Source organism: Trachymyrmex septentrionalis, unplaced genomic scaffold (assembly GCF_001594115.1).
Source record: "Trachymyrmex septentrionalis isolate Tsep2-gDNA-1 unplaced genomic scaffold, Tsep1.0 scaffold202, whole genome shotgun sequence".
Taxonomy (NCBI): domain Eukaryota; kingdom Metazoa; phylum Arthropoda; class Insecta; order Hymenoptera; family Formicidae; genus Trachymyrmex; species Trachymyrmex septentrionalis.
In genome coordinates this window covers 250942-277936 of record NW_017305203.1, presented here as the reverse complement: position 1 = coordinate 277936, position 26995 = coordinate 250942, and the positions used below count along the sequence as shown (strand labels likewise).

At 30.0% G+C, this 26995-nt stretch overlaps 4 protein-coding genes across 4 annotated transcripts; 2 read left to right on the top strand and 2 right to left on the bottom strand.

Annotated features, from left to right (window-relative positions):
- Positions 1 to 471: 471 nt before the first annotated feature.
- LOC108747913 (protein takeout-like) lies at positions 472 to 5092 on the bottom strand. The gene is made up of 3 exons (XM_018485816.1): positions 4996 to 5092; positions 2035 to 2275; positions 472 to 913 (listed from the first exon to the last, which is right to left on the bottom strand). Exons 1-3 carry the CDS (start codon positions 5090 to 5092, stop codon positions 472 to 474), a joined length of 780 nt encoding a protein of 259 aa, XP_018341318.1.
- Positions 5093 to 5853: 761 nt separating this feature from the next.
- On the top strand, positions 5854 to 9558 carry LOC108747912. The gene is made up of 6 exons (XM_018485815.1): positions 5854 to 6875; positions 7285 to 7551; positions 7694 to 7972; positions 8097 to 8223; positions 8299 to 8454; positions 9343 to 9558. The coding sequence occupies exons 1-6, from the start codon at positions 6033 to 6035 to the stop codon at positions 9462 to 9464; spliced, it is 1794 nt and encodes a 597-aa protein (XP_018341317.1). The 5' UTR covers positions 5854 to 6032; the 3' UTR covers positions 9465 to 9558.
- Positions 9559 to 12770: 3212 nt separating this feature from the next.
- LOC108747889 (putative uncharacterized protein FLJ37770) lies at positions 12771 to 15409 on the bottom strand. The gene is made up of 2 exons (XM_018485777.1): positions 14986 to 15409; positions 12771 to 12970 (listed from the first exon to the last, which is right to left on the bottom strand). The coding sequence occupies exons 1-2, from the start codon at positions 15407 to 15409 to the stop codon at positions 12771 to 12773; spliced, it is 624 nt and encodes a 207-aa protein (XP_018341279.1).
- A 4197-nt stretch (positions 15410 to 19606) lies between these two features.
- LOC108747914 (circadian clock-controlled protein-like) lies at positions 19607 to 26768 on the top strand. The gene is made up of 4 exons (XM_018485818.1): positions 19607 to 19769; positions 23803 to 24183; positions 26027 to 26176; positions 26264 to 26768. The coding sequence occupies exons 1-4, from the start codon at positions 19709 to 19711 to the stop codon at positions 26410 to 26412; spliced, it is 741 nt and encodes a 246-aa protein (XP_018341320.1). The 5' UTR covers positions 19607 to 19708; the 3' UTR covers positions 26413 to 26768.
- Positions 26769 to 26995: the final 227 nt, after the last annotated feature.

The window sequence follows — 26995 nt, the reverse complement described above, 5'->3', positions numbered from 1 at the left end:
AACTACATTCCTGGTTTAAAAGGTTAAAATTACGTATCCAGTTTAAATTATATGTATTGATGTATGTACTTATATATTTAGACTTAACCTATTTACTACGAAATTTTGTACTACAAAAAGATCAATGTGTAGTTACATTAAAAAGCTTATTTGTTATTTCGAACAAGAATAATATAAATATATGCAATCCCGAGATAAAATGTTTTATATATAATTATACATAATATAAAAAATTAAAAAAAAATTAAAAATTGGTATACTTTGTATACACACAATTATATATAATTATATGTAAAATATATCCATATATATAACTTTTTTCCCCGCGAGGAGAGGGGGGGGAGGGGTGGACTATAATTCTATAATAACAGATCCGTAAAAAACTAAAATGAATGGAGGATACAAATGATACTAGATACACAAACATATTTCTAAAATATGTGCCATTTATAAAGAATGAATGTAATGTATTTAAGGAGGCAGCAATGTATCCAAGGAAAATTTTGAGTAAAACTTATTTGAAAACGTCTTAAAAATTTCCGAAACAGTATTTTCAAGAGCTGGCTTAATTTCGGCCTCTACAATCTTCCAGTTATCATTTAAAAAGAGGTTCATAGCATTAGATAAAGTATCATCGCCGTTGAACAAATTATCTAGATGGATGTTGGCCTGTCCAACATTAAGATTTACGTAGAAGTCAGTAACGCGATAATGAGTCTCATCAGTTCTTCGAGATTGATAACGTTCGCCTTGGATGATAGCTATGACGTCAATATCTGTAAAATTGCCACGTGCCAATCCAGTTCCACTTATAGGCATCATCAAAATCTTTCCTTCCATATTGTAGTGCGCTTTCATCTCAAGACGTGGAAGGTACAGTTTTAATCTAATGCTATTATTATCGATATCAATTCTGGAAAAGATAATTTGGAATGAACTCTATGCACAATTTTTAAGGATTTATGAAAATAATTTTAACGCAATTTGATATAGGGCAACTTTGGTATATACGCCGCACCTAACAAAAACTTAATTTATTAAGTATTATTTACTATTTTTAAGGTAAACGAACTATATCAGTAAAAACTTTGTACTGTCTACTACGAAAGAAATATTAAAAATCCGAAATATTTATTTTTCGTATTAAAAAAAGAACTTTTTGAAACTTTTGTATTTTTGCCATATATATTTGCTATATATATATATATATAGAGAGAGAGAGAGAGAGAGAAAAAGAGAAGAGATATACGGCTACTCGTAGAGGGAGGGTATGTGCGGCTCATGAAAAATTTAAATAATACTTATAAATAAGACGTAAAATGACACAATAACTTATAAAATATGTTTACGAAGGAATAAGAATGATAAATATGTATATGTATATAAAGTAATAGATAATAATTACAATTTTCCTAATATATATATTACAAGAGATACATATTTTATGTAATGTATTTATTGTATTTAGTGCACTAAATCCAACCTGCGCAGTATGCTCTGGGCATAAATTCCGCTCGGTAAAAATGCCATATATCCTAAACAGGTAGGATATACAAGATAACAAACTAAATAAAGAATACAAGAGCAAAGCACTTGAATTTTATTATACAACATGCTTTACTATTCCTCTATATATCACTTATATATCACGAAATAACCACAAGTCTTTTACGCGCCCTACAGTAATTACTTTATGTAGATTATAATTTATGATGGCGCTACCTATTATAGTGACAAATCAATTCAATCCACAATAATTTTATTAATATTAACAGTAAAAAACTGAAATCATAAATAAAACAGTACTAATAAAGGCATATAACAGAACAGTTGTGCGAAAATGATCCCCACTTTTATTTCTTCTAGCTTTTCTTAAATCCCAGCACGGCGTATTTGCCGGAGTTATTCAAAGTATAATTTGAATGAAATTCTTGATGAATATTTTGAATATTCTTTCAGACATTGGATTTTTGAGATACGGATTAATTTTAACTCGACTTTTATCTATCCATCGCTCGATTTATATATACATACTTGACGCTCTTTAAAATGAAACTCGTTCCTCCTTGAATCTCGATGTCGGTATATATCGATTTGATGGAAACTGGACCGACTGACTCGCTAATTTTAATCTGTGGCACGTGAAGTGGTTCACAAGGTGATATTTGTAATGCTGGAATGCCCGTTTTCAGATAAGGCCTTAACGAGTTGATACTTTGCTTTATGCATTCGTTCAGATTTGGATCATTGCGATGGCATATCTTTAGAAACGGTGCTAGTAAACATATGTTTTGTAATGTAAAATTTTTTTTGTAAATATTATGGTTAAAATAATGTTTTATGTTAATAATTCAATAATTTAATGCTATTTAATATTTGATATAAATAAGAATGGACTCTCGGTAATAAAAAATTGTAATAATATGGCAATGATAGTAATGGCGCAGTAAGTGAGCGCAAATTGTTTCAAATACATATTTATAGCCAATTTATTTATTTACAATAATTTTTGGACGTTTTGATTTTTTCTTAAACCATCTTCAGCGGTTTGATGTTGTAAATTGGAGAAAAAAACCAAGCTGAGATTATGATTGTTTTTGTAGGAGCGACTCGGACTGACAATGAAATCGAAACTAAAACCGGTTTTTTGTGTAGTGAATCGAAACCTGTACCCAAATTTTAAAGTTTATAATATTCGTAACAGAATCAATAAAACTTTACGGTTTTTTTCGGTTCTTAATCTTTGGTTTTTATCCCTGTTTTTAATCTTTATTCTGCCCGTTCCTTTGCAGATCATCATTATTCAATCCAATACCATTAATCGCCAGCTCTCTTGGCAACCGGAATGCAAATATCTCCAATACCATTTCATATCATATAAGGATCTGGCAGGACTGCAAGACATATTTAATATACGTTTTTTTTTAAAGATATTAGCATTTTGTTTATTTGGATCTTTCTTACCAACATATTGCAAGAATTTATTCTAAGTCATGAAATTTAAGAATACACATGTATAAAGTTTATGTAGTAAATGAGATCTATCTAATAGAATATAAGAATAAAATAAATTCTAAGGAAGGAACAAGAGAAATATGCTTAAAATAACGTTTATGTAATTTTTGTTCAGAGTCATGTAATCAGTTGATGCCTCTTTCCTACTAGGCTCTCTAAATTGAACGCATGACACGCGCGCGCGTGCACACACACACACACACACACACACACACACACACACACACACACACACACACACACACACACGTGCGCGCGCGCACTCTCTCTCTCTCCCTTTTCCCGCTCCTCCTCCCTCTCCATAATAGAATGAATTTAAAGAATAGATAGAATAATGCGAGTAAGTAGAAAAAAAACCGTTAAAAACCCGTTATTTTTACGAAACTGATAACGGAACATTTATTTGATATTTTATTAAACTGGAACCGGAATCGAACCAAAAAAACCTTTTGGTCCTGATTCCTGCTTTGCAGATGTAGCTGGTATTGGAAACAATGAGAGTAACATTAATTTATCTGGGATAAAATGATCAATAATTCGGGTATGCTTTAATTAGATATTATAATTAAAAAAGAAGCATACAGTCAAAACGCTAGTTATTCGTCGCGATATTATATATTTAAAGTTATTATTACAAATTCATAAACGATTCGGGCTTCTTTCAGTATGTTCTAATATATAATATTTTAATATACAATGATAATTTATTTCCACAAGTATTGTACATTAGAACATTATATATTAGAACATATTGAAGAAGGCCAAATATAAGGGGAGGGGGGGCTGTATGCTCTTTTTTTAATTATAATTTATAATTATTAAGCCATTATTTACTTCTATATTGTTTTTAATTAGATAAATTACAATTAAAGATATGTCAAATATTGTTTAAATGTAGACAATTAGTTAATTAATATAAACGTCAAATAAACAATCATTTCTGACAAACAATATTTATCTGACTTAAACAATTTTTTGTGTTACTTTTATATTGTAATTGTCCACATTTAAATGATATGTTGCACATTTTTTATTGTAATTTATCAAATTGAAGTATATCCAGACCAGTATATTTTGACCAGTATATTTTGAGTGGATCTCTAAATTGACATTACTCTCATTGTTTCCTATATCATTTGTCATATCTGTAAAGACAATTATACTATCTGAGCTTGGCTTCAATTTACAATATCAAATCGCTGAAGATGGTTTAAAAAGAGACTAAAAACATCCGGAAATTATTAAAAAGTAATAGATTGGTTACAAATATATTTAAAACAATTTGCGCTCGACTTACCGCGCCGTTACTATCATTGCTATATTATTATAATTATTTAATATTTGATTCTAAATATATGTATGATATAAATCGTTGGAAAAATCAATAAAAACTTGAGACTATCATCTATTGTATTAGTAAAAATTGTTACACATACAAAATATTAAATTTTAAAACTAATATAATTTTATGAAACGCTCTTGTAAAAGAATATATTATAATATCAATTATAAAGTATCGTAGTAATGTAACTTCTTCTTTTAAAAGTATTTTAGTTTTTTTGTACCGTTGTTTTTATGCGATTTATCCAATTACAGGAAATTTATGTAAACAATATTAATATTAAATTTCATGCTTAAGAAGACACATACAAAATTAATAAAAAAAAATTAATATTAATTGCAAATATATAAATGTGCGTCAATTTGAAAATAAATTGCTAATTCGTGTTCTTGCTATATTAAATAGAAATTAAATTATAAAATAATATTTTATTTCTTAAGAAATGTAAAAAAAAATCATTATTTTTTTCAATTACTTTGTTTTTTATAAATTGTCTGAAAATTATTAATATAAAACACTTTATACACTTACACATATTTTTTTGTAATAATAAATAAAAATAGATATAAATAAAATAGTATAAATAAAAATAGATACACATGTATATATTTTGTAAAATAATTGATATTGATACTTACGTATATTGTGAGTTTTCACTGCAACAAATGCAGATATTAAAAACAAGAATGTAAATATATGCGCACTGATATGCATTCTGGTTACGATGAATTTCATGCATATAATAACTTGTCAGTGCGTCAAAGTATCACTAAAAGTGTCACTGAATGCATGAACGACCATCGCAATGCGCTGATTAGGCGATTGTCCCTCTTTATGAACCTCATTATGAGTCGATATGCTTATTCGACATGAAACGATATTTTTTCTCTTCGTGACACAGTTGAATTCGTATTTGATGAATGTGCAATAAAATGCGATTTAATTTTTAATCGCTTATTGTTGATTCTTGTTAATTAATCCTTTTAATAGATTCGTTTTACAAAAAATGTATTTACTTGAAATCTAGATTTTTATCTATGATAATTATTCGCAGTATCTGTTAGTACGAGGATCAAAGACCTTGCTCTCCATTGCGTCATCGCGTAATGAAGGAATTTAAGAAAATGTTGTATCGAAGAAAATATATTGATGTCTGACTAAGAGCCACTTAACTAGCATCATAAAAAACTAGTCCAGATCCATGGCCCAGATCTTCCATATCCTTCCATGATCAACTATAAAAACCTCTATCGAGTGCATCGCAAGCTTGTAGTCTACAGTCCTCTATGTTTGCTCGCGATTATCAATTTTTCTTGAATGTTAGTTTCCAAGAAATCGTAATTAATTATTCCTAAGATATTATCTAGAATTGTGCAAACTTATGAGATGCATTAATAAATATTGAATTGTATGCTAATACGTATAATTATTGTGTGTTTTTTATTGATACTTGTTGTTATTGATATTATACTACATGATTTATAAATCCAGTTATAAATCCGACTTATAAAATCGATTTACGTTTGAAAAATCGACATGCCTTATTGAAGAATTTGAAGAATCTTTTCATTTAATTTTATAGATTTCAAAAGAATACGACTGAAAAATTCGACATCTTTATCAATACCTAGTGTCTTAAAATTTTAAAAATCTGGCATAAATCGATTGCGACAAAATGGGTGAATTAGAGCAGCGAAATATCCTTTACGTGTTTTTGATGCTCTCTATGATGGCTTTAACGAGATGTGGACTATTAGAGGTGTCTCAAATCCTGTGGAATAAGACGGTGTCAGGAGGCATGACGAAAATAGGCAAACTGGATCCGTTGAGGGTGCCGTTAATGAAGATTGATCAATCCGATGGTGATGCCAATTATAGAATAATTCTGAAGAACTTGGAGATTATTGGTCTTAACGGATCGGTCTTGGAAAGTGTCCATGTCGCTCGTGGTGGATTAAAGTCCAATCTGAGTGAAACGGAAGCCGGGTACGTGAGCTACAGCGATCTCAGAGATGTGGATTCTATCAGATATAGATTTCACACTGTGACAAGAGAACCCAGTGTGTCTAAAGAAAGTTTTCAAGTCATCGTTTCGCCCACGAATCAAGCTGCTGATATAAAGCCTTTTTTGCGATATCAAGATGCTCGTTTTGATCGATTGCAGCAAGACCAACATGGCACCAGAGTGTTCGAGCAAAATCGGCAGTATGACCGTCGGATTCCTTTGCGCCCTGATGTCATATCTGATATTTCTTATAGAGGCAATTTGAGATTATCAAATAATTTTGAGACAAATTCTGGAAACGTCGAAAGTTTTAAGCGGCCGGCCTACATTCAGCCTATTTATACACAGAATACGAGAGGCGTTCAAGAATATCATAGAAGTCCACAGAATAATAAAGATATCATTGATTGCGATAGTACAAAGACTTCTCAGTTTAGAGGACATCAAGATAGTCGATATAATCAACAAGACTCTAATGCCAAATATTACGGAAAACGAATTGGGGATGCTGAGGTTTAAAAATTTTATCTTATAATATTTTATAATTTAATTATAATTAAATCAAGTCACTTTTTCTTTATAATATAAATAATAAGTTATTAATTACAGTTATTATAATATTATTTGTACAATTTTTTAAACTATTTTAAAATTTAGAATAAATATAGATTTGAAAATAATTTTATAGGACTATTAAAATAATTATATAAGATGTTCAAATTGGTTACTAGAATATTAAAATGCATCATTGTTCATCATGTGCTTCAGTATTCTGTATAAATATTTGATGTACAATAAAATTATTTTCAAATTTGTATCTAGTTACATTTTTAGATATTTCAGCAAAATCATTTTTTATTATGTAATACTTTTGAGTTTAATAAGCAATGGCACTTTCAAATTACAAAATTGAATGAAACAGGTTTCTGCATCAGAAATAGTCGAGACTAGATTGAAAAGTCAAGATACAAGACCGCCTGTATTGTTTAATAGAGAAGAATCTCAACGATTAGATGTTGCATCTTCTAGCAAAATTAAATCGTCAAGAAACGTAACAAGAGAGCAATCGAGTTACATCGACATTGTTTATGCGGATGATAAAACTAATGGTAGTGTAAAACGTTTCAATAATCTGCGTACCGATTCTCGAGAAAATCAGCGAGTATATGGCATTGAAGACGTCATGAAGGTCTTTAAGATTTCATTTATTTTAATTTACGATCTTTTTTAAATTATTGTACTAAATATTGTACAAAATTCTATTTTAATTTCTAAAAGTTTGTATAATTTACAAGATGTGTTTCAATTGCAAATTCTTATTATTATTACAGAATATTCGGGAGAATACAAAATTTGTTATCTACAATTTTACGGAAGGTGAAGCTTTAAGAAAAAGAAACGACATAGTTAAAGCTGCGATAGAAGCCAAAAGATTGAAGGATCTAATCAGATATGCGAAAAACTATCAAGAACAGCAAGGATACTTCGAGGAAGGCATGCAGCTGATCTATCATTATGGCGGAATAAATCTAAAAAATAATAGTGTCTCTCAAAATCTAAGTGATACCAAAAGAACAAAACGAGCTCATTCTGAATTGACATCTAATGAAGTAAGATTATTTAAATAAACATCCTCGATTTAAGAAAATTGAATAATCCGAGTGTTCCTTAGTCAATAAATTTCTATAATGATAAAAGTATTGTAATTTATTTATATGTCTGGAAACATTTTAGGACAATGTGATGCATGTGATTTTGAGAATACGTGTCCCGCTGCTTCGAGTAAAGTCTCAATATACGCTTATGGGAAAAGTGGGAAAGGAGATGTTACATGGGAATGGTTTACTTGTTGGGAATTTTAGTAAGAAAATACTCGTATTTTGCGAAACATCGCTTGAAAATGATGTAAAGTTATACATTTCTATTGCTTTTATAGCCGACGTAGTGGGCGACTTTACACTGGAATTAAAGAAAATTAACGAAGAATTGATAATAGTTCGTGGTGCTAGAGCGAAGCTATCTGCGAAAGATAAAAAAATCAATCTTGAAGGTATGGACGAGAAAGGACCGGTGCAAGCCATTCTCAGTCATGGTAAGTACGAGCAATATTTAAACATAGATGCAAATTACGTTAAGTTAATGAAATCAGTAAATAAGGAGCATAAAAGGTCGTTTTGCAATCAATTACTTTCAAAGTTTTGTTTAATTATTTTAAAATTCAAATTTATTTATAATATTTTAGTATTTTAAATTTTATTTATATTAATTATAATTACTACGTGAAAAAGATCTTGTAACTTATATGCTCTTGTTTTATATATTATATTTTATTGCTTCTACTTTTGTGGCAAATTTTAATATTTGCTTTTTTTAAGTAATAACTGAAGTAATATAGTTCTCAGCATATTTCATTTTTTAACGGAAACAAATAAGTTTAAATAATTATCAGCAGTTAATTATCAAAATAAATTGGTTGACAGCTAAAAATCCGGATTTGCCAATTATATATAGTCAGTTGTTTTTATTGCGTGACGCGATTCTTCTGTAATTACTTGGTAAAATGAAAAGCCGAATTCTTTCTTGGAAAGTAACATAGATCAATCGGTGATATGACGATATCGAGAACAAGTATCGTGCATATTGTTGGCAATTATCATAAACAGTATATGTAGAGGGAAGGAAAAAATGATTTTGCGTTTTACATTTTAAAATATTTCATATACATTTTTAAAATATTTCACTTTGGGAATACGAGGAAAAACAGGATATATACAAAGTGTTGTGATCTGAATCAATGTCGCAGATTGTCGGAGTCGATCGCAGGAACGCCGATACATTCGAGTAAAAGTTCTCGCTTTCTTGTGAACGCGACCGAATGAACTCGTAACGAAACGATCCCGCGCGACATTAACTTGGTTAATTTTTCATTCTGTCGTTGACTTTTCTCTTCATCCTCCTTTTCCTCCTTCTCCTTCTCCAGGTTTAATAGCTGCAGAGGCAGTCGCCGCAATGCTCGCTGATGACTTTGCGACCAAGGGACTTAGTGAGAGAACGGCCGACGCGCTGGTCTACAGAATGTACAAGGATTTACCAGTCAATTAAGCTGTCTATTCGGTCACTCGGGGTGATCGAGGATTTTATATTGCTAATTTTTATTTTATATATATTTATTTTTTATTTGATTTCCTTACTTTTATTTGCATTTTTGTTTACTTTATTTTTAAGACGTTCTTTTAAAATATTTTTTTATTTCTTACATTACTGTATATTTATAATCTATATATTTCCAAATTATTAACGTGTCCAACTGTACTTATTAGTACATATGCATTTATTATTTACAAGATTTATTTAATTCTTTGTTTATTTATTTATTTATTTATATTTAATTATCTATATTGTGTGTAAAAGATAAATTAATTTAGAGGAATCATTATTTATAAAATTATACTTTAATCATAATTTAATTTTATTAATCAATATATTTATTAATTAATTAATCAATGTTAATAAAATAAATTTTTACAACAAAATTGAAAAGATTTTTTGAATATTTTTTTCTCATATTGCTATTGTATATCTAAAGGAGAAAGTGGGAAAATTGGGCACATTTAAGAGAAATTTATTTCTGTAATTTTTGAAATTGAAGTCACTATAAATGCAAACTATAAGTATCTTTCTATTGATATGCATGAATAATTTTTTATTTGATAATGTTGTATTTGGTAAAAAGTAAAAAAAGCAAAAGCAAAAAAATTTTTAGCGCGTCGGATAATTGTGCGCAGAGCAAAAATTGTAAGAAATTAATATAAAACTAATAAAATAAATATTTCATGAAAAAATGTTTCATGGAATGTTGGTAAGAAAATAAAAAAATATATTATTATACCAATGTGTGTGTTAATACAAAATTAATATAAACTTTGAAAAAATAGTACAAAAATTGGAAAAATTATTTTTAAAAAAATCACGTGTGTTATTTTCAGTGTCATCAGCTCGACTACATTCTTCATGAACCCATTTAGAACATTGACTGCATTGAAATCACCCAGTTGACCTCAGACTAAAAGTAACATAATATCAATGCAACTGCTAAAGAACATACAAAAGTCAATAAAAAATTAAAATTTATTGCCATATGAAATATGAGCTGGGAGGATCTCATTTGTCTACAAATCGATTGCTTACAGTATCGTTTGCTACATCACTTTTTCCGACAGTTCGTTTACATACAAAAATTGCTTACAGTTCGATTACCTACATGAACTTTTGCGCACAAATACAAATTTTAGAAACAGAGTTACTTTTGCCTACATTATTATTGCCTACATGTATTATTGCCTATAGATCGATTACTTACATACATTATTGCCTACAGTTCACAATCTTCCACGCGAAATGAGGGTCATCTTACACCAAAAAATAGGTTGATTAGGGTTAGATTTTTTTGGAAAAAAAAAATATAAGCGGATACTGTCTACGCTGATATTGTTTATATGACAGACTTCCTAAAAATATAAATTATTTTCTTACTTAACTTTAATTTTATATTTGTGCGCAAAAGTTCTTGTAGGCAATCGAGCTATAAGCAATAATATATGTAATAATATATGTAATCGAACTGTAGGCAATAATATATGTAGGCAATCAAATTGTAGGCAATAATACATGTAGGCAAAAGTAACTCTATTTCTAACATTTTTATTTGTATGCAAAAATGCATGTAGACAATCGAGCTGTAGACAATAATTTTTGTGTGCAAACAAACTGTCAGCAAAAGTAATGTAGGCAAACGATACTGTAGGCAATCGATTTGTAAGCAAAAGCAACTATCTCGTATGAGACCAGTCATAGTTCAATTTGCACTGATACCAGTCTTCATTACTTATAGAATAATCTATTAAATATAGATGATTGAAAATAGTGAAATATTGAAGTTGAATCGGTAAAATGCCTCAATATAATTTAATCTAGTAGCAACTTACGAATCGGAATGCTGTTTCATAAAACAGAAATACATGAAAATCTATCTAATTGTATATTTTATTTGCTAATCATATCAACATTTAGGAACAAAAACTTTTAAACTCGTGTAATTTGCCATTAGGAAATTTTGCCATTAGGGAAAATTGTACTGTCGTAGCACAATTCAGCATAACTGAAAAAATTCCAAAAATGCCGAATTTTATTTATTTACCCCACCCTTTTTTTTAAATTTGTATCGAGCCTTAAGCTAATTCCTACTTTTTATGCGTGTGCTTCGTAGATTTTGAGTAGCACAATTCAGTACAACTCGCAGAAAATTCGATTATCTCACACCGTTCGCGAGCAGTGTTGGTAACCATACAATAATTATCGTACATGTACGATAATTTCACTTAAGGTATGATAGCACTTCATTATCGTACGTCTAAAATATGACAATTTTGTATTTCTAATTTGTTACTTCTCTCTTAATTTTTTTATTTTATATACATATTATCAACAGAGTAGGCAGTATGTAGTTGAATTGAAACTAGACTGTGATTGTATAATTCTCATAGAATTGAATACATATTACTATTGAATGTCAATAATAACTTATCACAGGCCAGATATGTAGCCAACTTCACGCGTATTATATGACACTTATATTTCTAAAATCTATTAATCTAGGTATGGTTTTTAAGTTTTCGGCACTGCAGCAGCGATAGCGACATTGTTGAGAATTGATTGAGAAATTTCTGATCTATTTCAGAAGCTGATTTCAGCCTATGTTACTGTTAAGTAATAAATAAAACTGTTATTTCTGACCGTTTTAATTACGAATTAAAATCTTACATATTCCGTATTTAAATTTTATTCACGCGCGCGCATTGAATAAAAATGTGTAAACAATTGACGACAATATGAGGGCGCTCCTCGTCTCGATCCCAGGCCTGGTTTCTCCTCCGAGTTGGTAAACTTTCGCTCTGTCACTGAGTCACACAGCCCTGATGCTATTGGTATTTCTGTTGTGTCTATATCTAAATTTCTACTACAATTCGGCTAGTCTGACATCACATTTGTGTTTTTCTCGAATGCTCATTCTTAAATCAAGACTGCAACTGTTGTTGGACAGAATCCGAATGAGCTCGACCCGCCTGACAACACATTCGACTTGGAATGTCTTCATGGCATTTTCCCGCCATATTCAGGATCTTCTTTCAGAGGTTATCGGAGTTCCCGGGGCACGACCGCCATCTACCGGGCAATCAACCAATTCTCGTGTTCTCCGTCTAGGCATCTCTCGGTCATCTGGGCTGTTCATTATTTCTGTCCTTGTTCTGTATCAGAGTCCCAGTCTCTTACTGAATCATTCCGAGCACACTTCGGGCATTCTCGCCACCGGCTCCGACTCCTTATAGAGCAGCTGACTCCAACATTTTTCTAAAATCCTGATCCCCTTCCCCTAAGAGGTAGCAGGCACACTAATCCCACCTCTGAGCTGTAAACAATTGACAGAGAAAAATATCTGGGCGCTCCTCGTCTCGATTCCAGGCCTGGTCTCTCCTCCGAGTTGGTAGACTTTCGCTCTGTCACTGAGTCATACAGCCCTAAAACTGTTGGTATTTCTGTTGTATCCATATCTAGTAAATTTTTTACAAATGTATGTAAGTACGATAATTCTAGATTAGGTACGATAATTTTACGGCCCTGATACGATCGGTCACTGCTTCTAGGTTACCAACACTGTTCGCAAGTTACACGAATTTGAAGTTTTTCGTTCCTAAATATTAATATGGCTAGCAAATTGTATTTTTTTTTAGAAAACGCTTCATGTTATTGAACTGCGGTTTACGGCACAAATCGGCATAAATGTGGTATAGCACAATGCAATTAAAAAAATTACAAAATTCGAAAAGTGCAAAGCCAACTTTACACACGTTAGGAATGCTCCTCAAAGAAGATGATCGCATTTGAAGATAATCTTATACAGAAGTGTGCTGACAGGATCATATATTGATGCCACGCGACGATGTATTAACACCGAGCAAACGAAAATAGACTGATTATCAGTACCATCGACAAGACAATTAACTTTCTATTATTTTAATACAATTCCGGCAATTTTAGTACATTATAGTACTTTTTTGAAATATATCGTACTGACACTGACAAGAACTATTAAAAACCCTCGGCCCTGGGCAAATTTTCGTGACTATCAATGAGGCTCAGGAGGCCCGGGGAAAATTGAAGAATCATGACGTTCCTGACAATTAAAAATTTATGATTAACATAAATATTTCGATGATACGTTATTCAATTCGTGATTTTTTATTATATAAAAGCTGTATAACTAAGTATGTATACTTTTAATGACATAATATCTTATATATTGCCGAAAAATTACAATTTTTCCTCTGCAGTTATCATCTCTATTGATAATCAAATTCGGATGATATCATTAAAATCACGGTTTTAAATAAAATCGAATATTGTTAAGTTTTAAACATATGTACATGTCTACAAAACTAATAAATTATGAAATTAATACCGTATTACTAGTTTATTACTCTTAATCACTTAAATTTTAACAGGCACGCGAATTTCCATAAGCGCCGAGGATCTTTAATAGTCTCTTGTCAGTACGATATATTTCAAAAAAGTACTATGACATACTAATTGCCGGAATTGTACTAAAAATAGTAGAAAGTTAATTGTACTGAAAAGAACATCTCTGGGTATGTAATGAAGGAGCCACAGACAAAGCAATAATTAAACTGGCTTTTTTATAGATCTTAATACCGGTTTTTTCATAACATTATGTGTAAAAAATCTAATCATAGAATATCTGATAAATCAAAATAAATAAAGAATTTGTAATTACATTCTTAGTTACATTAATGTATATGGTATATTTGATAAAAAAAACTTTTTCTAAAAACTAATCGCAAATAAATAAAAAAGGAAATTTAACTTAAGAAACATACTTTTTGTAATGATAATTTTACATATCTCATTACGGTAACGTCGTTTTGATGATGACTGTCAAGTGTTCATGGACGTAGTTTTAATATCAACGCTTGCTACGAAGAATAGCACGTTTCATTTGTCCTACGAAAAACTCCACTCATGACGTTGCGTCGAAGAACGTTATGTTTCCGTTTTGCCGTGAAAATCAATATATTTAAATTTTGACTTTCGAAAAGCAGTACATTTCATTTTATATCGCGAAAACTAATATGTTTGATGATTTGACTACGAAAAGTAAGTCTATTTCTTTATACCGCGAAAAGTAATATGGTTGTGGATTATCCTTCGAGAATTTCGATGTCAAAGGTTAGAAGTAGAAATACGAGGACTGTCTGAAAAGTTTCCGACCTAACAAAGATAGAAGACATTTTTTCTGAAATTTTATTTTTTTTTTTCAACATAGTCTCCTTGTAACTCTACACACTTCTCCCAGCGATGCTCCCATCTCTGTAACCCGTCCAAATAGTACTTGGCGTTTTTCTCTGCAAAATAATTGTTCACGAAGGTGATTGCCTCTTCATTTGACGAAAATCTCTGTCCTCCGACCGCAATTTTTAGATGAGGGAACAAAAAGAAGTCGCTTGGGGCTAGATCTGGTGAGTAAGGCGGATGGTCAAGCAGTTCAAACCGTAATTCGTGGATTTTCGCCATGGCAACCACTGAGGTTTTTGGTCTAACGTGAGCAAACGCGGCACCCAACGCGCGGACAGCTTTGTCATGCCTAAATGTTCATGTAATATGTGACAAACACGTTCTTTTGACATTTTCATAACCTCTGCTATCTCTCTCACTTTAATTCGGCGGTCGTCTAGCACAATTTGGTGAACTTTGGCGATGTTTTCGTCGGCAGTTGCAGTTTTTGGACGTCCCGAACGTTCATCGTCTCCCAAGCTCTTACGGCCACGTTTAAATTCAGCTGCCCAAAATTTCACTGTGGTAAATGATGGTGCAGAGTCCCCGTACACAGAATCCAACTCATCTTTGATTTGCGTAGGCGTATTGCCTTTCAAAAACAGATATTTAATGACAGCTCGATACTCGATTTTGTCCATTTTCACAAAATGACTAACATGAACTCACTCAAACGACTGCTACATAACAACTGTGCGTCCAAAATGGCTGAAACTGTGGTGAGTAACTGTTAACAGATGAACAACGAAATTCACTAGCTTTTACTTACCAATGCTGCTATCTTCACGTTGAGGTCGGAAACTTTTCAGACAGCCCTCGTACTCATACCAGTAATTTTATTTTTGATTTTAAATAGTAAAATGAATACTCCATTGTTATTGTTGCTTTTTAGTTGTATAATTTTATTTTTAGTCTACGTTTTTACAATGTCAAGCTAACATAAGTATGTGAAAAATACAAAAAATTAAAATTTGTGAGTCTGTAAGGTTATAAAGATAGAATTCAATGAACGGATAAACGGAACTATGAGCGAATATATGAATAAACAAAAGAAAGAAAGAATAAATGAATCAATGAATGCCTTAGCAAACAAATTAATGATTAACCGCGTTTCAACGCTGAAACGTATTAGTTTAAAGGGAAACATGCTACTCTTCGTAAAACATTCAAACATATTAATTTTTGCGGTATAAAGCTAAATATGTTACTTTTCGCGACTAAATGCGATTAAACGCTGAAACGTCGTAGTTTTCGTAGCGAGAACCAAAACGTGATAATATTCGTCAATTAAATTGAAACATGCTTCTTTATTGGTATTAAATGAAAATATTTTTTAATTTTTGGCAATATTCAATTAGTTGAAATACGAAATAGCTGTTTCAAAACATGTTTCTTTCATGTCTACTCTTTTCTACTCAGTGGCGTATTTACATATTTTTGCACTCTAAGCCTTATACTTTTCGATGCCTTTTTAAGATACTTGACGCTCCTTTCAGATAAATAAACAATAAAGAATAATTTTAGATACTGTTAAAAGGCGTCACACTTTTTACGCCAAGCTTCAAGATTTTATTTTGTACGCCAAAGCACTATTTCAAGGTGCCACATTGGCGGAAGTGCGTCATATCCGTCAATCTGCACAAATATAAAATTAACTTTAGGACCACTTCAACCAACTTTAATCGATGGTAAGTTCATTAGAATTGGCCAATTGCAGCTGTGTGAAATGACAAATTGATTAATTCCAATGGATCATCGATCAAAGTTAATTGTAGTTGGTCAAAGTTGCCCTTAATCTCGATTCCTAGAAAAATGATGTCTCTATACCGATATCCTTAAAAGGATAACGTTTTAGGCCTCTAGAAGGATGGCGCGAGCTTCATGAACTTCTGTCTAAATTCGCTAGTGCAAGTAGTAATATTATTTTTGACTCTAATAGCTTGACTCTATACGGAAAATCATTTTGTAATTCGAAATATGTCAATAAATTATTCTTGTGTTGCACATATACGAATGCCTTGGTGAAAATGTAAAGCTTGTCGAAGCGTCAAAGAAGTATGAACAAAGAATTTTAACAATTCTTAAACACTTCATTGACTTTCCATCGACTCTTAGTAGTTTTGAATATTCATACACGCTCCATGAACTTTCCCCAAACGCTCCGTAAAGCCCAAAATACATTGGTCATATTTCCTACACGTATTAAATTTTTTTTTCATTAACGTTTCTCATACGCTTCTCAACACTCCGCAAAGAACGCATGGAGCGTACTGATACTTCCTAAAGACTTCATTCATTACTTCGTCTACGCTTCCGAAACGTTCGGCAAAAAGTACACGGAGTATTCAAACATGCTTTGTGTATGCTTCTAGAATATAGAGATAAAAAATTTATTTTACAACGGAGCGTTATTGAACTGTACAGCGAACGTAAACAAAGCGTCGCTGAGTAGCACGCGGCACCGCCACCAGAGGGACTTAGCGAGAACTAAAAAACTTCTCGAATTTAAAAAACCACACAGACTAAGATAAAAAGACGTAGCATTGAAAGATTTTTCAGTTGTGTTTTAATGAAATAATTTTTTGAAATGTATTCCTAGGGCTCCAAGAAGAAAATATATAGCACTTTTTTTTAGATATTATCGAATAAATGAAATATATTTTAAAATATTTTATCAACTCAATTACATTTCATTCACGTTCGTCTAAGAACTCGACGATGCTCCGCTTACGTTCTCTAGACTGCCTAATCACGTTCCATTTACATTCAACGAACATTCTGCTCATGCTTGCCGAAGAACTTATCTATACTTTTATTTATGTTTCTTTAATGTTTAGTTGACGCTTTCTTTATGTTCCATGTTTCAATTTTTGCTTCTTACGGATTTCATTTACGTTTCTGTTACTTCTTTCTTACACTTCCTTTATACTCCTAAATTAACGCTTTATTGACATTCGCTTTACATTTTATTTTTATCAAGGTGTTCTTCAATAAATCGCATATTCATTATGCATACCATAATAAAAGATTTTTAAAAAGCACAGAATATCATCAGTTTGCGTCTTGCTTCTATTTATGAATTTCCTCTGATTTAAAATTGGAATTACTTTAACTATTCGGCATTTGTGTTTCTTTCTTTCTTTCCTCATTTTCTTATTCTTTTTTTATATTGTTATATTATTTTCTACAAGCGTTATTAGTCAAATATAACATCACTATGTAAGGTCAATAAAGATGGGAAGGTTTTGATTTAATAAGTATTGTATTTGCAGCGAGAATAATTATCAAGAATCTTATCTAGCCTTAGCAATTAAAATAATTGCTAGGAAAAAAAAATATACATAAGCGAGAAACTTGAGAAGGAGGATAACGATTGAACTTAAGAAGGAGGATAATTTGTAGCAACATGCGTTGAAATGGTGATTATTCGCACGTCTTGAGATTGATTAGAGATAAGAAATTTAAATTGATTCGTACTAAAGTCAGTTATAAAAATCAATCCGATTATAAGTATAAATACTTGTCGACAGCAAGAGAGAATTTAATGAAGCTTTGTTTAACAATTGAGTAACTTCTTCTCTAATCTAAAGAAACATACTCGCACATCGTAGCCCTGGCCTAAGACCTGAAAGTCCTTGTTGACATTTTCCAGCATCGGTATCGTAATCTTCGTATGTAACTTTGTATCTATCTTTTGCATATACTACAATTGTAATCTTACATATGTAACGTGCTTACATATTGCTCATTAGCATATCTTATTATGCGCGTTTATATTATAATTGAGATTAGATTGCTGTTATGCTTTCGTGTTTGTCAACGCGGACATGAGCAAGATTTTCTTATACTTTAATAATATTTTATATCAAACTAAGGATAACAGATAATTATACTATTATTATGTTGCTATATGATTAATCGAATTGCTCAATATTTACAGAATAGAATAAATTTACACAAGAATGAATTTAATTCGTTGAAATGACATATTAATTAGATGAAATAATATTTATGTTGTGTGTAGTACAACAATAATATTATATAATTACGAAGGCAAAATTAAAAAAGGAACAGCTCAAGATTTATAAAAGCAAATAATAATCTTTTACTTAATTGAGAATTATTTACCTCCACTCTAAAACCTTTTCTCAACGTCTTATATATAAAAATACAAAAAAATATTATATAAATATTATATAAATATTATCAATCTTTAACTGATATAGAGACGTAATGCTGATTATATTATACATATATGATTTGAAGCATCAAGCAAAAAGTTGATAGTTTTTATTTAAAAGAAAAAAAATATGTTGTGTTATTAAGGAACAGAAGATCGTTCAAGCGGACCGTCATTTTTTATTTATTTGATATAATGGCTTTGTCGCTTTAGGCTGAAATTATTTAGTGTTACAAGTAAAGTTTCTTTTAAGATATATTATTAGTTATCCATCTGCAGAAAAAATGACAGGAGAATTACTGCAGCAGCAATAACAGCATTTCGAAAGTCAGTGATCCCGCTTTAGAACCACGATGCGTAAATGTCTGTACGATCGCGTCCTCATCCTTGAACATCGCGAAAAGGACCGCGTTCCCATTGTTACGCGGAGATGTCGCGAGATTGCAATGCTTAGGGTACTCCCGTAATTCCGGCGGATGTATGCAAGCCTGTACGGTCACGTGCATATGCATATGTCGTGTGTCAATCTTGACTACGGCCCTGACTGAGTTAAGAGGAGGCATTCTACCGTAAATTCACCATCGCCTTCGATGTTGTTCGAGTGGGGTAGTAGCGGAGAAAGTGCTCATACTTTATATATATTCGCTCGATGGGGCCATCGTACGCATTTTCGATATTGCTGGTAACTAATTGCGAACACGCATAATCTCGTGACATAGCTAAAATACACCGCAACCACACACGCAGGATTATCGATAGGATGATGCTAATCGGGCTTGTACTGTTCGCTATGTGGACTAGGACTGCCGTGTCGGAGCTGCGTAAGTTCTCTTCGCCTTTTTTTTTTTGTTAAAAATATAATTATTATATATAATGATTAATAGTGAGGGAGTTAGTCACGGTTGCTTATAAATAAAAAACGTCTATTAAATTAAATTTAACTTTTATAAATGATATAGTTTCTGTTATACGTAGCTTCTATAATTAGAAGACTAATAAAATATAGAAAAAGTTTAAGCAACAAAGAAGGAAGCAGATAAAATAAAGCAGGGATAAATGTTCTTTAATAAGCAAATAAAAGAAATAATACTATTATAAATATAAAATATATTATTGCATATATTAAAAGAAGTTTAAGTTACTTAAAAAAAAGACAAAATTATTTGTAATAATAATGTATAAACAAAAAATTAAAAATACTTTTTTTTGTTCGATATATTTTTAATGATATCCTGCAGTTTTTTTATTTACTATCAGCTATAAAAATAAAATAAGATTAATTGCCATAAAATGAAAATTGACTCAAATTCTGAATATTATTAATTATTCATAATCTTTTTTATGTTGTTATTGATTAGCCAGGATTTTAGTCTAAAACGATTTACAAGTTATTTGGTATGCAGAGCATATTTTAAATTAATGTAAGAAGATGACTCTATATGAAAAAGTAAATTAAAAAGCTAAATTAAAATGCTTTTTATTATCTATATTTTAAATTAAACAGATTTTTTTATGTATATTTTTCTGCGAAACTTGTATTAAAAGATTCATCAAGTATATATGTATATTTTAATTTTATTTTTTCCGTAGATAGACATTTCTGTTCGTGTTTATATGAATACTTGTTTTGTATCAAATTTAATATTATACATGTGAATCCGACGAATCTTCGAAAACAAGGATTTCTTGTATAAGAAACTTATTGGCTATGGTTATTTTATTTTTGCATATAAAGTTACTTTTTTTTTCTCTCTTCATCGTTTATTGACATTTTACATGTACATGGAAGATAAATGTTTTTTATTCTAAAAAATTGATTATTTAATTCAAGACTTTGAAAAGTTTTGTAAAGCAAGATTTTACGACTTATGCAAACAAATAAGATTTAAATATTGCAGTTTATCAATTGCGTTACAATAAAAGCGTTTATTTAGAAATTATTAAACAAGCAAGATCTGCAATTATATCTGAATATTAATTAAAAAAAACTTAAAACTAGATTTTATATTTGCGTAAATTATAGATTAGAATTAAATTATAGATTATAAAATATACGTTTTGATATATATTTTAATGAAATAAATTTATTCCGATTGACAGAACAGATAAGATGTAGAACAATTTAAACATCACAAATTGTATCCTTTGATTTTATAATCATTTATATAGCAGTGATATTAAATGAATAATTCAGATAAAGTAATTTAAATAATCTAGTTGTATTGAAGATAAGAGAAGAATAATGCACTTGTCTTATAAGTATACGACTTTTGAGTTACGCGAGAAGTGCTGATGCATTTTGTATGTAATTATTGTAAAAAGATTTTTTTTTTAATTTCTACAGTGATGCATCTACAGTTTACAATTCATAAAAGTGTGCATCATTAAGCAATGAATAGAAAACCCGGAAGTACAGAACGTTGAAGTACAAATGTTGAAGAAAAATTGGATAGGTATATTTGCTATGTGGAACGATACTGTCGTTACTTTTATGTACTGCATACGCGAGACAATGTAATCTGCAATTTAATTTCGCACTTTTACTCCATGTAATGGCTTTCTTGTCGCCGCTTAAACTCCACCGTGTAAAACAGTATAATTATGAATGCGTTCTTGTTTTTAACGAGTGAAACGCAATGTTGTTATTTTATATTTTTTTCTAGAGTTTATTGCTACCATTTAAATCTTTAAAAATAAGCGTTTCAATAATACGAACGTTTTTATCGTTTCACAATTCACGAATTCCTTCGTAATACACTTCCAATTCGTAATTTGTATAATTTTAGAAAAAAAAAAAAAATTTTAATATTTTTTGAACATATTGATGATTAACAAAGCACAGCAATAATTAACTCTTGGTAAGTACACATAAGAATAAGAAACGAAAGTTTTTTTGTTAGAAAGAATTTCATATCTTATTATAAAACACAATATATTAAATTTAAATAAGATTTAATACAGATTTATATTTAAAAATATATTAGAAATATATAATAAAGTATTTGGTCTTTTCTTTCAAAATTAAAAAAACTTTATATTTACCTGTCCTTATTATTGTTCGATCGTCGATCTCATTTTAATAGTTTACAATAAAAAATCAAAGAAAAATTCTTTTTTTAGAAATTAATTTTTATATTTTTCTTAAAATAATTTATCGTATTTTTTTTACTGATCATTTGTAGATTTATTTTTAATCGGTCACATTTACGTTTTCATCGATGCTTCACGTGAATATACATGAATTCATCATATATTAAGTGCTAATAAAAAAGAGTAAAAAAAGAAATACTCATTCGCCCGCCGGCCGTAATTTCACTTTCTACCGTACACTTTCGATTTTAGGTCTGGCCGACCGATTGGCCGGAAAAAAGCCGCTCTCTTAGTCATCGTTGAGTTCTTACGATTATCGCGTTCGCTCAACCGGCGACGTCGCAACAGGGTGCAACGTTTATGTTCGTTTATTTAGAGGTGTTTAATGACTATCATGGCATTTTGAACACGTACAATGTAAAAATTTGTAGCTTCTTTAATTCTGTTAACTTTATTATTAAATTGTTGCGTATAATACAGTATTAATTTCGTGAAATAAAAAAAAAAAGATTTTTTAATAATTTCTGAGAAAAGCAAATGTGCGTAATTGAAAATTTATAAAGGAACATTTAAAAATAAGAAACATATTTTCGATTTTATGTCTCAAATGTTATAAGTGATAATAAATTGTGATAAATGTTATAAATTGTAAATATTATAATTGTATAACATCTTTTTTATATTGAATTAGGAAAAATATTTTTACAAGTTGGTAAAACTACATTTCCCCATCAATACCTTCGTTAAAAATTTAAATTAAAAAAAAAGGATTTTAAAGCTTGAAATCTCTACTTTCGAATGGTCACTATATTCTTTGAATTTATGTGAGTTTTGTAATTTTTACATATGGAAAACGAGATGGTTGCTTTTGCCTAGAAATCAATTGCCTACAGTATCGTTTGCCTACATTACTTTTGCCGACAGTTCGTTTGCACACAAAAATTATTGCCTACAGCTTAATTGTCGACATGCATTTTTGCACACAAATAAAAATTTTAAAAACGAAGTTAATTTTGTCTACATGTATTATTACCTACATATATTATTGCCTACAAGTATTATTGCCTACAGCTCTATTGTCTACATGCATTTTTGCGCACAAATAAAACTTTTAGAAGCAGAATTTCTTTTGCGTACATGTATTACTACAGTTCGATTGCCTTCGATTGTTTGTTCCTGAGTTACTCGCGGATTAAGTAAAAAGGAACATTCTGATTTTATCGCTCATAACTCCGTTAAAAATCATCGTATTGCAATTAAAAATACAGATTTTTAAAGCTGAAACGTTGCTCTATTAAGTGGTGTAATTGCCAATTAAAAAAAAAATAGAATATATAAGTTGCCAAAAAAGTATTTTTATCAATTTATAAAGCGACTTTTTTTCTAACCCAATATTTCATGTGTAATGTAATATTATCAAAATCTTTAACAATCTTTTATTATCTATAAAAAAAGTTAGATATAAAGTTTATCTGAAATAAGTTTTAAACAGATTTAAATATATAAGTAAGATTTGATTTACAAACATGCATACGTATTTAATCCAGATAATCTTTCAAAAAATTTATATTAATTATATACTTTTTATATATTTTTTATATTAATTTTAATTTGACTATTCTTAGATTTCGCAAATTGAAATAATACATATAAAATAGATAGATCTTGTTTTCTTTTATTGATTTTAATGATTTATTGTAATAAATTCTTAATACTAACGTGTAAACTTTTATATTAATATTAATATGCAATCGATATTTTCAGCTCCTGGAGTAACGTCATGCCCAAGAACGAACAACTTGTCGGAATATGATAAATGTGTTTTAAAGCAATTACAAGCGCTTACGCCATATCTCGCCAAGGGAGTACCCTCTTTGAAACTACCAGCGTTAGATCCCTTGTTTCTACCATCTTTAACTATAGATAGAAATCTAGAATCCTTGAAAATCAGGGCTAACATGAGCCAGATTCGTGTTTACGGCGGCACGAATTATGTGGTGCAAGAGCTCAAAGCGAATCCCAATGATTTAACGATTTCTATAAAGGCTCGAATGCCCCATATGTATGTAAATGGCGATTACGATGTTCAGGGCAGACTGTTGTTGCTGCCTCTAAGCGGTGTTGGTAACTTCAAAGGAAATTTCAGTAAGTTTTGCAAGAAATAAAATTTGAAATAATTTATGATGATAATCTATGATATATGTATAAATATATGTATAAATATTTCAATATACAGGATGTTTTATTAGATCTTTTTTACATCAAAATATCTCGAAAAATGTAAAAGTTATGCAGTTTGCAATTTGTACTCCTTCTTTTTGAAAAGCAACTATGTATCTTTATTAAAGTAATTGAGTCATCTCATTTTATGCATAAACATATTAAGGCATGTTTACAAAAAATAAATATATTTATGAAATATTTTATATCAAAATGTGCAAGAATAAAATATAAAATGTCTCATAAGTTATTGGTTTTTTGATATTTCTATTATACTTTTATATGCAGAATAGTTAGAAAAATCATACATGTAAAAGAAATAATACAATTCCATTTTTAAAAAAGATCATAATCTTTATATGATCATAAAGAATTGATTTTTTTAAAAGTGATTTTATATTCCATCAGACTATATAACTTTTATCCTGAAATATTTTTCTATATCTTTTATACTTTTTATATTTAGATATTTCGATTTGAATATTAAAGTAAGGCAATTATGATATTATAAGTATACATATACAGAGTTTATTGCGCTTCATATAATATTTAGTTATTTAAAATAAAGTTTAAATTAGAGGTGTGCGAATCAAGCATTTGCAAGGTTGAATCGAATCGAATCAAATCTGAACATTTTTACGCCAAATTAAATTGAATCAAATCTTTTTAGAATCGAATTTGAATCAAATTTTTACACACTGACAGCTAAAAAATCTTAAAAAAGCTGAAAAAATTAATTTTGATATACAAGTATATCAAAAAGTTGATAATGTAATACAAATACATTAAAATATATAAAATACTTTTTAATAATACTTGTACGTTGAAAAAGACTAATTTTTCCGTTTATTTAAAAAGATCTGGATCGTTATTGAAAATACTTTAAATTATTTTTTAAATTAACTTTTATTAGTCTGTTTCTAGTACATAAAGTATCACGTTATAATATAATAATTATTGATAAATTTGAGACTTATGTAAATCTTCATATGCGTATAAATAGATAATAAGAGAGAAGTGTTTTGTACATATCACCATCCAATCCATGATCCACCATGATCCATTTTGTTGATATATCACTAACAAAAATTATCTTACTCTTTCATTTAAAAACTATGTTGTCCTAATCAAAATTTTTGTTATTCTAACCAAATTTGTGGTTCTAATTAAAATTTGGTCGTAAATTTTACTTAGGATAATAAAATTTTTTAATGAAAAAGTAAGAAAGTTTTTGTTAGTCACACATCAATAGAATGAATGGTTATATAGTACATACAAAACATTTCTTTCAATGTGTTGAAACTTAATCTAAAACTAATTTAATCTAAAATTTATTGCGCTAAATTTAAACCTTTATTTCAGTTTTATTGGTTTAAACAAAATAAATAGCATTTTTTTACGATGTATGTCAATAAGCGTATCCGTTTGCGCAAAGATTGGTAAGCGCTGATACAAGATTGGTCGTAGGAGATGTAAAAGAAAGAGGGAGGGGGGAGGAGGAAAGAGAGGGAGGAGAGAGTGGGGAAAGGAGGAAGGGAGGGAGGGAGGGAGGGAGAGAGGGAGAGAGGGGGAGAGAGAGAGAGAGAGAGAGAGAGAGAGACATCCATTGTGATTCGATTCGATTCAAATTCGAACAAATTGGCACATCTCTAGTTTAAATGATTAAAAACAATAATTGATATAAAAATAACTGAACATCAATTATTTAATTCACTAATGTACAACATTTGAAAAGTTATGTTTTTTCATAGTTATCTTTTCATTCCAGCTAACACTGATGCCCAAGTAAACGCACAAGCCAAGGAAGTTACTGATAAAAACGGTGTGCAACGGATCGAGATCAATAAGTTAGTTGCTAAAATCCGTGTCGGAGATGGAAATATTATACTAAAGGCGCCTCCTGCACACACGTTAGCCGGTATGGATTATGTACATCTTATTTAAAACTTTAACACTTAATAATTGTGTAAGAGGAGTGCGTTGACACAATACTACTATATTTTAGCCGACGCAGCTGCAACGTTCTTTAACTCGAATCCCCGTCTAGTCTTGGATATAGCCAGTCCAATTATTGAGGATACAGCAGCGACTGTAAGCAAAGCTCTAGCTGCTAGAGCACTCAGTGTACTCACTAAACAAGAACTCGTCCCCTAATTCTTAAGTAGTCGAATTTTGTTCGGCTCGATATATTGTTTAAACTTTCATACAAAAGAAAGAATAGAAAAAAGCGAATATTCGATGAATATATTAGTCGATCTGATTTAGTTTTTATCTACTTCTTCATCACGCATGGTAATAATATTCACCGGTCGGTGAGGTATGTAGAGTTGTTACTTTATGTCCAAAGAAAAATATTTTATTAATTAATCACCTTGTGCAATTTCAGAAACATTCTTACACTTTTGTATGCAAAAGACATTGAAATGTTTATTCTTTTATATAACAAGATTACAATAGAATATACAACTTATATAAATTAATTAGCTGACGTTTATTTGATAAATTGTTATTTACATATTTGCTTGTTATAATTTTATAAAATGTGATAGTTAAAACTATATACCACATACTACATATATGTATATTGTATACGACCAATAAAAGTAATATTATAATTAAAGAATAGTGTTTTCTAACAACGTTTAAATCAAATCACATGTATAAAATATGTTTAATAAGCCATAACTGCACATATTTCATTTCTACATTAATTTAAATATAATTCGTAAATTCCTAA

Excerpts from the sequence above, each read along its gene's own strand:
- LOC108747914 (XM_018485818.1), top strand. The coding sequence starts at position 19,709 with ATGATGCTAATCGGGCTTGTACTGTTCGCTATGTGGACTAGGACTGCC. Across the intron at positions 19,770-23,802 it reads GACTGCCGTGTCGGAGCTGC|CTCCTGGAGTAACGTCATGC; the intron begins GTAAGTTCTCTT and ends CGATATTTTCAG. Across the intron at positions 24,184-26,026 it reads TAACTTCAAAGGAAATTTCA|CTAACACTGATGCCCAAGTA; the intron begins GTAAGTTTTGCA and ends TTTTCATTCCAG.
- LOC108747913 (XM_018485816.1), bottom strand. The coding sequence starts at position 5,092 with ATGAAATTCATCGTAACCAGAATGCATATCAGTGCGCATATATTTACA. Across the intron at positions 2,276-4,995 it reads AGTGAAAACTCACAATATAC|CACCGTTTCTAAAGATATGC; the intron begins GTAAGTATCAAT and ends TATGTTTACTAG. Across the intron at positions 914-2,034 it reads TTCATTTTAAAGAGCGTCAA|AATTGATATCGATAATAATA; the intron begins GTATGTATATAT and ends TATCTTTTCCAG.
- LOC108747912 (XM_018485815.1), top strand. The coding sequence starts at position 6,033 with ATGGGTGAATTAGAGCAGCGAAATATCCTTTACGTGTTTTTGATGCTC. Across the intron at positions 7,973-8,096 it reads CTGAATTGACATCTAATGAA|GACAATGTGATGCATGTGAT; the intron begins GTAAGATTATTT and ends GAAACATTTTAG. Across the intron at positions 8,455-9,342 it reads GCAAGCCATTCTCAGTCATG|GTTTAATAGCTGCAGAGGCA; the intron begins GTAAGTACGAGC and ends CTCCTTCTCCAG.
- LOC108747889 (XM_018485777.1), bottom strand. The coding sequence starts at position 15,409 with ATGGACAAAATCGAGTATCGAGCTGTCATTAAATATCTGTTTTTGAAA. Across the intron at positions 12,971-14,985 it reads GCGAAAATCCACGAATTACG|ATATGGATACAACAGAAATA; the intron begins GTTTGAACTGCT and ends AAAATTTACTAG.